General features: G+C 39.0%; 1 protein-coding gene across 1 annotated transcript in view; it reads left to right on the forward strand.

Annotated features, from left to right (window-relative positions):
- MAP3K7CL (MAP3K7 C-terminal like) overlaps positions 1-8,899 on the forward strand; it is a 28,130-nt gene extending 19,231 nt beyond the window's left edge. Inside the window, exon 5 of the mRNA XM_058018425.1 lies at positions 8,016-8,899. Within this exon, the coding sequence (XP_057874408.1) occupies positions 8,016-8,196 (181 nt within the window). The 3' untranslated portion in view covers positions 8,197-8,899. The remainder of the gene's footprint in view (positions 1-8,015) is intronic.
- The last annotated feature ends 1,447 nt before the right edge of the window (positions 8,900-10,346 follow it).

The following is a 10,346-nucleotide window of genomic DNA, read 5'->3' on the forward strand; positions in this document are numbered from 1 at the left end:
GCACCTTTCACACCTCCCATGTGTCTTAATCTGAAAAAGTGATCCTTCAGCACTGGGATCAAGGATGTTTCATTTCCTTACAAGCTGCTGCACTGTGGTTGCCTGATTTTGAGGTTTACTAAGCTGCAAGTACAAATTTAGGATACGTTTCCTCGAGATGTAGATTGTTTATAACTCCTTCCTCCAAGAAGATTCTCCATTTTGTAGTATTTTGGAACGGGTCTCATGCCTTCCACCATTGTGTATCTTTCCTTTCTGGAGCAGTCTGTTTTTATGAAACCCTCCAGAAACCAACTGGGACCTCTTTACCACATGGTTTGGTTGAAATGGAAAGGTGGATTAGAAATTATTAGGACACATGTAAATTTGCACACATGTAAGCAAACAAACCTGAACGTGACAGCCTTGATTTTTATCTAAAACTAGACAGAAAGGGAGTATAAGTGTGGAGGCAAAGGAATAAGCAAGAAGTAAAAGGGAGTTTTGCTGTCATGTTCACTAATTTATGTCTAAAAACATTCTCAGCACTTACAGTAAGGGAGTTAAAAGCAGTTTAGGGACTAGCATATACTGAATGAAGATTAGATTATAATGGCTGGGGTGGCATGCATAAAACAAGTATTGTGTGTGTACATATAAGTGTGTATATATATATATATAAATACATGTGTATATTCTTATATATGTATACACTTATATATGCACCTTATAATTGTGGCCTTTCGCTACTTGAAAGGAGCCTGCAAGAAAGATGGAGAGAGGCTATTTACAAGGGCATGTAGAGATAGGACATGGCAGTATGGTTTACACTGATAGAGAGAAGGTTTTGATTGGATAAAAAGGAGAAATTCTTCCCTGTGAGGATGTTAGGGCACTGGAAATGGTTGCCCAGACAGCCCTGGCTGCCCCATCACTGGAAGTATTGAGTCTTCCATTTTAAAAAGGGAAGAATGCTTTCACTTGTCTAAAAAGTCTGATGAGATGCACAAGTTTTTAGCCTCAAAACCAATTAAAATCAAACTGAAAACATAGAGTTGCAATTTCCTAAAATTTGCCCTTGCTGTGAGTTTCTTCTTCTACATTTGAGTTTGAATGTATGGAAATGAAGATTCCAAATTGTCTACTACACCTACTATCTATTGTCTATTTCTCTTAAATACTTTGATAAAATGGACAGTGATCAAGTTGCATCCCTTGTAATGGGAACAAACAGCTTTTATAGTGTTTTTCAGTGTACACTTTTACCAAAGGCAATCACAAATGCTGTTGGATGGTATCCTTCCCAGTGCTCCCAACTCCTCTCCACAGATCAATTCTCCTGTGTCATTCCAATGACAAGGCTCACCTGGCAGTTTCTGTACCTGTGGTGCCTGTGACAGTGCATACAGGATGCTGAAGGCTATGACTGACAGAAAAAAGCAGAAAATTGATTGAGCAAATATTTTTTCTTTGTTGGCTAGGAGAAAGAAATAATGTTAACCTGAAAAATATCTCTACAGGTATTAGAGCCTTTTAGCAAAAAAAAAACCAACCAAACAAAAAAAACCAACCAAACAAAAAAACACAAAAAACCCAACAAAACTATAGAGTCAATTCTGCTTTAAACATTATTTTAACAACAGTGAAAAACATTGAATCTTTTACAACTTTTCAAAGGCTTTTACTTCTGCTTAGCTTGATGTGTAATGTGAGCATCAAGTACAGCCAAAGTAAAAAGTCAGTGAAGTGAGATGACAAGGGCTGCTTTTCATCAAGGTGAGAACCAACTTACTTGTTCTCTTTTGTGCAATATAGATGGCAAGAGAACGTACTAGGATGGCAGTGGGAGAGAAGATGACAAGTGTTCCAAAGGAAAACGGGAAATGTGAGAGAGAAAAAGAGGTTGTAATATCAAAAAAGGGGAAATCAAAGGACAAAGCAAATAAAGATGGGAAAAGAAGTTACTCAGGAATAAAAAAGGAAGCAAGAATTTGAAAGAACATTGGGTAGATTTTTTTGCTAATTTAATCATAGCGTCATTTGCTGTCTTCACTCACACTCTTCACATTTATGCCAGCAATACGTGGTGTAAGGGAAAAAACCACTCTGGAATGGGAGACATGATTGAAAATAAAGAAAAGGGTGTGGAAGCAAGAACACACCACATTTAGGGCACAGAATGTAATTTAATTTATGTTCCAGAAACACACACGTATTTCCATAACAGATGGTTTTGGGTATCTAACTTTGGGTGAAAGGGATGAGATGGCTGGTTATTTTGAGCACTTGTTATATTGCTATTACTAGATAATGACCCTGGATTATGTAGTTAAATATTAGAGTTGCCATGGTTGCTGGCTGTATCTTATATTCTTAGCACTGCATGGTTATCTCCTTTTCCTCCCCCAGACAATTCTAATATAACTCTACAGAAAAGATCATTTGATCACCACCTGGTTTAGGATCACTCGTTCTCTTGGCCATGGATATGATTTCTTTTCCTTCTTTTACACGTTAGAGTAGACAGAGAATCATGGAATTGTTAAGATGGGAAAAGACCTTTAGGATTATCAAGTCCAACCACCAGCCCAGCACCACCTCCCTGTTCACCATTAAACTGTGTCCTCCACTGCCACCTCCACATGTTTTGTTAACTACTCCAGGGATAGTGACTCAACCACTTCCCTGGGCAGCCCATTCCAGTACTTTACAAACCTTTCCATTAAAAAGTTTTTCCTGATATCTTATCTGAACCTCCCCTGGCACAACTTTAGGCCATTTCCTCTCTCCCTGTCCCATGTTCCCTGGGAGCAGAGCCCGACCCTCACCTGGCTGCACCCTCCTGTCAGGGAGTTGTGGAGAGTGAGAAACTCCCTCCTGAGCTTCCTTTTCTCCAGGCTGAGCCCCCCCCCAGCTCCTTCTGTGGCTCCTGGTGCTCCAGACCCTTCCCCAGCTGTGTTCCCTTCTCTGGACACACTCCAATCCCTCGCTGTAGGGAGAGGACCAGAACTGGACCAGAACTCAGGACTCGAGGAATGGCCTCAGCCGTGCCCAGCACGGTGGGACAGTCCCTGCCCTGCTCCTGCTGGACATGCTGTTGATGATAAAATCCAGCATCCCACTGCCCCTCCTGGCAAATGGCATGCAGTGGAGACGACTGCTTCATTTTGTGGGAGCCTTTCCTATGTTTTAGCTTGCTCTCATGACCATAGGACTATTTCTATGCTTTTTAGTCCAGAGGATTTCTCCAGGTACATTGTTTCTTGAGTGACTTTCCCAACACTGTGAAGACAAGTAGTTTTCAGACTTCTAGGTACTTCAGAAAAAGATTGGTGTAAACCTTAAAGGCAGTGTTTTAGCTCGATAATTTTCCCATTCTAGACCTGTTTTTTCATCATCTCACATGTATGAATATGTTACTTGCCAAATACTAGAAATTAAATTACAGCTTTTCTAATACAAAGAGAGACCTCCTCTTCTAGAGGAAGTGTCCTTGCCTTTGGAAGGTCCTTTCCAACTCAAACTATTCTGTCATTCTATGACATTTTATGACATCTGAGACACATTTTCATTTATGTTAAAGCAGACTTTAATGGTGCTGGTTTTTAATTTATTAGTAGACTTATGCAAGAACAATTGCCTCAAGACAGCAGTTACCTTGCAGGGTCTCATAATTCCCCCTGATAGGAAAGCCATGGCAAATGTGGGAAGAGAAAATGCCCTTATGGCCACCAGTGCCCAGCAGTTGTTGGAGAAGTTACTGTACTGCCACAGATGCATGATCCTGAATACCTTGTTCACAATGGGGAAAAGGCAAATCTGAGTCTTTGTATTCTGGAAACTGCTCTCCTTGTGTCAGTCCATCTCTAAATACACTTATCTCCAGGCAGATTTATCTGCTTAGTCTGTCACTTTTCTTTGTATTTATTCCTTGTGAATATGAGTTTCAAGGAGCTGTGTTCTCTGCATGTTTAGTCACTAAGGCCAGAACAAGAGAAATAACTTCCCTAAGACAGTGCTATGTTTTTCTCCTGCTTGTGGTTGATGTGTTTATGATGCAAATCACTAATGTTGCCTCCCAAACCCCTCCCCAAAAAAGAACACTCCAAGTACCCATTACAGATTGGCTCAAAGCTTTGAGTACCTCAGCACTAGTTTGAAAATAACTTATCAATACTGTTAATGTTTAAACTTGGGGTAACCATTAACAGAAAGCACAGATTACACAGTGCTACATCTATTTATTAAGCATCCACAACAAGGTCTAGATGGTGCAAGAGCTTAGCATGGTGTTCTTTAACCTCTGAAAGCTAAGTTCAAATCTAGGATTAGATCAGATGTAAATGTTAGTTACTGTCCTCATCCTTTTGTGAGCTTCCTAAACTACACCATTCATAACATTTAGCAATTCCCTGGTACTCTAATTTTAGATCTGTGGCAGGCTGACAGTATTAGCCTGAAACATCACCCTATCCTGTAAACAGGTGTTGATCCTGATGGGAAAGGACTAAGTAGGTTCTGCTGACTCAGAAGTGGGCAATTTTACTACCTCAGTGCAAGGAAACTGCTTTCTGTGAGGGAGGTCCAAGAGTGTGGACTACAGCAATGAGTGTATTTTGATTTTAATGCATTTATAGTTTGTTTGATAGAGAATCTAAATCCTGGGGAGGGGGGAGAGGAGTTTTCTGTGCTGCTTGAATATTACTGGAGAGCAGCATGAAAGACAAGCCTGCAGAGAATGCCATCAAATCAGAACTGACCTTCATTACTGGAGCTGTCTGAGTTTGCATGTTGTCTGTCTGTGCCTCTCCTGGCTCAAGTCCAGGAGAGTCAGTGCCATTCCTTTTCAAGTACTGAAAGTTCCCACAAAAAAGGTTTACCTGCTTTTAAGATGCTGATTCCCTACTAGTGGGTTCACTGCATCTCCCTTTCAAAAAGCTCATGAGCGTAAGAAAAGTAAGGAAGAATGATTCTGAATTCATTTGTTTGGACACTTCTGATTTAACTGTCTGTAATTTGAAAGAGTTAATTTAGCCCTTCAGTCCAACATTACACCAGAATAATTGCAAAGAAATATTGCATAAGTTCTTATTGGGTCTCCAGAGATAAAAGTCTTCCAGAGGAAGTCCAGGGAGAAACAAAAACAAAAACAAACAAACAAACAATAAACAAAAAAAAACCAAACATTGGGAGAGTTCTAAAAATTCATTGTCCATGAATGTATTTTTCACATGAAATCATTCCTCCATGGTTTCAGGCCCATGAATAGGAGCTGTCTTGCAAGATCGTCTTGGCTTCTGTGAAAACTGGTTGATCTAGAATGGCCCAGGCACAGAGAAATGAACCTGTTAGTGTCTTGCTGTGTTTAAAACTTGTACAGCTATTTCGTGTTAAATGTAAACAGAATTCTACTGAGCAAAAATACGAATGTATTGATGTTTCCTCTCAAAGGCCTGATTGAATGCACCTGTCACCTGGTGAAAGGAAACAGAAGAGGCTTTGCTCTGCCTTACCTCAGTAATATAAAAAAAAGATATCATATAGGAGGATGCCTATGTGCTGCCTCTTTGGCTGATTTAAAAATTCTGTAACAGCTGCTAACTCTTCTCTTTTTTTTTTTTTCTTTTTTTTTTTTTTTTTTTTTTTTAATCTATGGGAAGCACAGCTGGTAGAAATGGCTGTACCAAAGGTCTGTTCTAACTTGTGACTCCTTGAACTGCAGTAACTGTGACTGTAAACAGTCAACTAAACCATGGGCAAACTCTGCTATCAGTGAAAGCTGCAGCAAAGACAGAAGGTTAACCTGATCCTAAATGAAGGCCACTCAGAAGTGTTTTTCTAAAAGGCAGATTTACAGTTTTGCTGCTCTGTATAACATAAGTGATCAGCAAACACAGAAATGTTATCTTTTCATGAACACTCTGACCTGTGGGAATGGAATTGCTGATCTCTAGGAATTTCCTGTCTGAAAGCACTGGTCTAGCCTGACAAGTGGGCTCCTTTAAGGACTGCAGTGAAATCTATCCACTGTGAAGGCATGAACAACTTCCCACTGATGATCTACCAGCGCTGTTTTGACATGACTGAGACATAAAGTCACAGAGCTATGAACAGTTAAAAGATTAACTAATCTCTGAGATAGAATGATCAAAAGAACCTTTTAGAAGAGACTTCCTGTAATGGGTGAATTTTTGACTTAAAGGGAAAAAGAAACCCAGAGGCCAGGCTGGCCTGGTAGGTGACTAAGGGGAGAGTAATTAGATTCTCTGTGAGTTACTCATGCCTTCAGCGTGTTTTAAGACCTCTTTTATCTCCACTTGTGCTGAGGTAATTTCAGTTGATACTATACAGGAAACTCCAGCTCCTGGCCAGCTCTGGGAATACAGGGCACTGTGTGACTCCATCCAGAAGAAGTCACAGCTTAAATCCTCTTGTGTCTGTACTTAAGAGGACCAGGAGGGGTCAGCTTTGCAACTCTTCCTCAGCAATAGGGCTAAGATCTGAGTCTAAACACATTATAGAAATATATATAGCTCAGATTCAGTGCCCACTACTTACTGGATTTGTTTGTAGTAGAGAAAAGGAAACCAGGCGCACTTCACAGAACTTACCAACCAACCAAAATAAATAAACTTTATTTATTTCTAAATCTAACCAGCCAAACAAGAACACTTCATGCTCTTTCAGTGATACCTGGTATTGAGAGAAAAATAAATTGTTATTCTTCTGGCGAAGAAGCAAGTCATCTTTTAGCAAGTCATCTCTAGAAACTTGATTCTCCACCATGAATTGTGCACTCAACTCTTGCTGAAATTAGAGATCACAGAATCATGCAATCAATAGAATAGTTTTGATTGGAAGGGACCTTAAAACTCATCCAGTTCCAATCCCCTGCCATGGGCGGGGACACCTTCCACCAGGCTGGTCCAAGCCCCATCCAAGCTGGACTTGAACACTTCCAGGGATGGGGCAGCCACAGCTTCTCTGGGCAATCTGTGCCAGGGCCTCACCACCCTCAGAGGAAAGAATTTCTTCCCAATATCCCATTTCCTGCTCTCTTTCAGTTTAAAGCCATTCTTTTGTCATGTCACCCGTGTCAAGAATCCCTCTCCAGCTCTGTTGGAGCCCCATTTGGTACTGGAAGGGGCTCTAATGTCTCCCCAAAGCCTTCTCTTCTGCTGAACAGTCCCAAATACAGACACATGAAAACAGCATTTTTCAGGTTTGCTCACTGAACAGCAAACTAATCTGAGATTATGGAAGCTTAGTCTTTTAAAGGTATGAAAAAAGTGTATTTTATGATTGGCTTTGCGCAGATATTAAAATAAATATTATATGTGTAATGTTCAAAAGTTATGCTGTATGAATTCTCTTAAGTGTTAAATATAGTTTTAGGTTGTAAAAAAATGTTAAAATAGAAACTATGCTATGTAGGATATTTTTTAAAAGAAAGGACTTGCAGCGAGATAGCAGCCACAGGACACCTAAATCTTTCAGAGAAAGAGAATTTATTGCTCTTCATCAGAAGAAACAAACTTCTTCCTTGCCTAGGATTCAGAGGAAGAAGTTGTCACTGACCAGACAGAATCCTTTCTTAGAATGGAATTTATGCATCATGTATGAGGTGTATGAATATGCAACAGGTTATTGTTTTTAAGGGTTAATCCTCTGTTAATGTGTGTCCTTTTTCGGGCTTATTTTGCCCAGAAAGAGGTACCCGAACTGTCCATAACTCTTTGTTCCTATAGTCTCATATTGTCCTAACCCTAATTGTCCAAATTTTTATTACTCTAATTATATTGCTATTTCTATAACCATTTTATTACTATTAAAATTTTAAAAACAAGTAATTGGCATTTTTCACAAAGGGAAAAAATAGAACTTTGAAAAATTCATTTTCTATGTCCTCGTTTCACACAAGTTCAAGTAATAAAAACTAAGTTCACAACACACAGCCCACCTTTGACCTAACACAGGACAACAAATTTTTGCCTACTGCCACTTGTAATAATTGGGATTTTTTTCATAATAATCAGAAAGGAGCTGATTGCCAGGCTGGAGCAAGTGGAGAAAGAGAGCATGGATGCTGCTCGGCTGGCCAAGGAGTACGCACAGCTGACAGAGGAGAACCGGACGCTGAAGCTGGCCCAGACACAGTGCGTGGAGCAGCTGGAAAAGCTCAGGATACAGTACCAAAAGAGACAGGGCTCCTCATAACTCCCAACCAGCTCATGGGAGGCACTTCTTACAGGAATGGAAAACAGATTTTAAAATAAAGATCTGTTTCATATGTTACAACACTTTACTACGGATGCAGAGTATGTAGAAGTCTGAATTTGATTTAATGCTTGCCACCCAGTAGCTTAATATAATGGATATTTCATCCATTATATAATGAATGTTTTATTTCAAGTAACATAATTGAAGTTAATCTGTCCCCATTATATGTTCTAGTGGATCAGGTTTCTTTTCTAAACATATTTCTTCCAATTTAAGAAGATATGGACACACTAGAAAATTATATAAATAGTGTTGGAAATTTGGATCATACTAGGGACTGGGACAATGTTAATATATGGAATACATGTATGTTAATCTTAGTTTGGTAAATTCTTTTTAAATTATTTTCCTCATGCATAAAGTGTTTGGAAGTTATCTTGAAGCAGATGTCCTCACTAGTAGAAACCATACTCGATGTCAACTTCACACTGTTGTATAAAATCTGAAAAACTGCACATTAAAAACTGAAGTAACAAAATTATTTTTTATCAAACAAGTGCACTGCCAGTGGTAATTTTCAAGTTATAAAATTAAAAGGAAACAGATGAGATCAAACTTTCCTGCCTTAAGTGTAAAGATTACTTGAGTGCCTTTTAATTGTACTTTTAGGCATGCAAGAAATGAAAAATTAATATAAGAATCATAATTTCATCATACTTTCAACTGAGACTATGTGTGTAAAATTATTGTAAGGCTCTTTTGTTCTTATTTTCTGGTCTATTTTGAAACATAAGTGGCTGTAAGTAGGGACAGGAGTTCTGTGATACACAAATAACTGGGAAATAAAACTGACATTTTACTTGTTCTAAATGTTCTCAAATCACCCTGTATTTTAAACTCTGCTTGTCAGATGCTGCTTGTTACATCTTCATGAGCTTAGAATTCAACTTAATGTGTTATTAGTACTGGGTCTTAGTAATTGAAAACTATGAAGTTAAGACTTGCACCAGGACTTTAGCTTTGATTATTATCATTAATCTTCCATGAAAACAGAACTTCATGTTAACCAGAACAATTCCTGGCAGCAAAGGGGACAAAAAAAGAACTACAAGCTGCCTGTAATTTATCTGTGCTAACTGCCTACAGTATTCCCTGCAGCACAGGTGGGAAAAGTGGCTCTGTGATACTCCAAGCACTGCAGCAGGAGAGCATGAAGAGGTAGCAGGAGAGGACAACCTTGTTTCCACTTCTCCTCCTGAGCCACCAGGGCATTGTCAGCATTCAAACTTGGCACTTCTTCCTGCTGTACCTGGGATATCACCACTCCTGAGGCATGGGCTTCCTGCTGGAATGCTCCCTGAGCAGTTTAATACTGTATTTATTCCTCTTATTATCTGAGCATCCAATTTTCCTTGTACTTTGTAGAGAAAAAAACATAGTTAATAAAAACCACTTGGAATATTAGGCCTGAAAATGCTGGAAAAGTCTTGAAGTCTTGTTTGAGTTTTGCACTGTTGGGAAGCATAACTTGAAGAGAAATCAGAGCTTTGCTTTGAGCACAGAACACCACAGAAGTTAGAATTACCCTTTTTTGCCTGTGTTTGTGTGTTCTGAACAAGAGAATTCTCATTTTAAAATAGTTTGTCATTTTAGTCAAAGGTTTTTCCATCTAGCCTTGAAAAACATCATGCAGTCAGATGATTTCAGTGAATTCATTGAAAGCCATATAAAGTACATAAAATTAGTTTATTGACGGACTATCTTTGGATGCAAATGGATTAGACAGCAGACCTTTACTTACAAATAACTGTGTTCACCTTGAAATTTTCTATTTAAGTACAGTCACCATGCTTTAGATATCAGAAAAATTACAGACCATATGCTGGGAGAAAAACCTGAGAGAGAGCCACAGTCAGGTGGAGGAGGAAAGCTGGACCTCATTTGTGGCAATCAGCTCTTGGAGAATAGTCATGGAATATGTTTTTCTTAACCTGTAGGTACTGACCAGTATAGAAGAATTCAAGAAATATTTTACAGGTGTGCAGATGCCAAATTTTTTATGTGGGCCAGCCTACAAGCCTGGATTAATATGAAATTCTTAAACCATCCCAAACTAATTTAAGTCAAAGATTTATATTCAACTTGGA

The sequence above is a fragment of the Melospiza georgiana genome, chromosome 2, assembly GCF_028018845.1.
Source record: "Melospiza georgiana isolate bMelGeo1 chromosome 2, bMelGeo1.pri, whole genome shotgun sequence".
Lineage (NCBI taxonomy): Eukaryota > Metazoa > Chordata > Aves > Passeriformes > Passerellidae > Melospiza > Melospiza georgiana.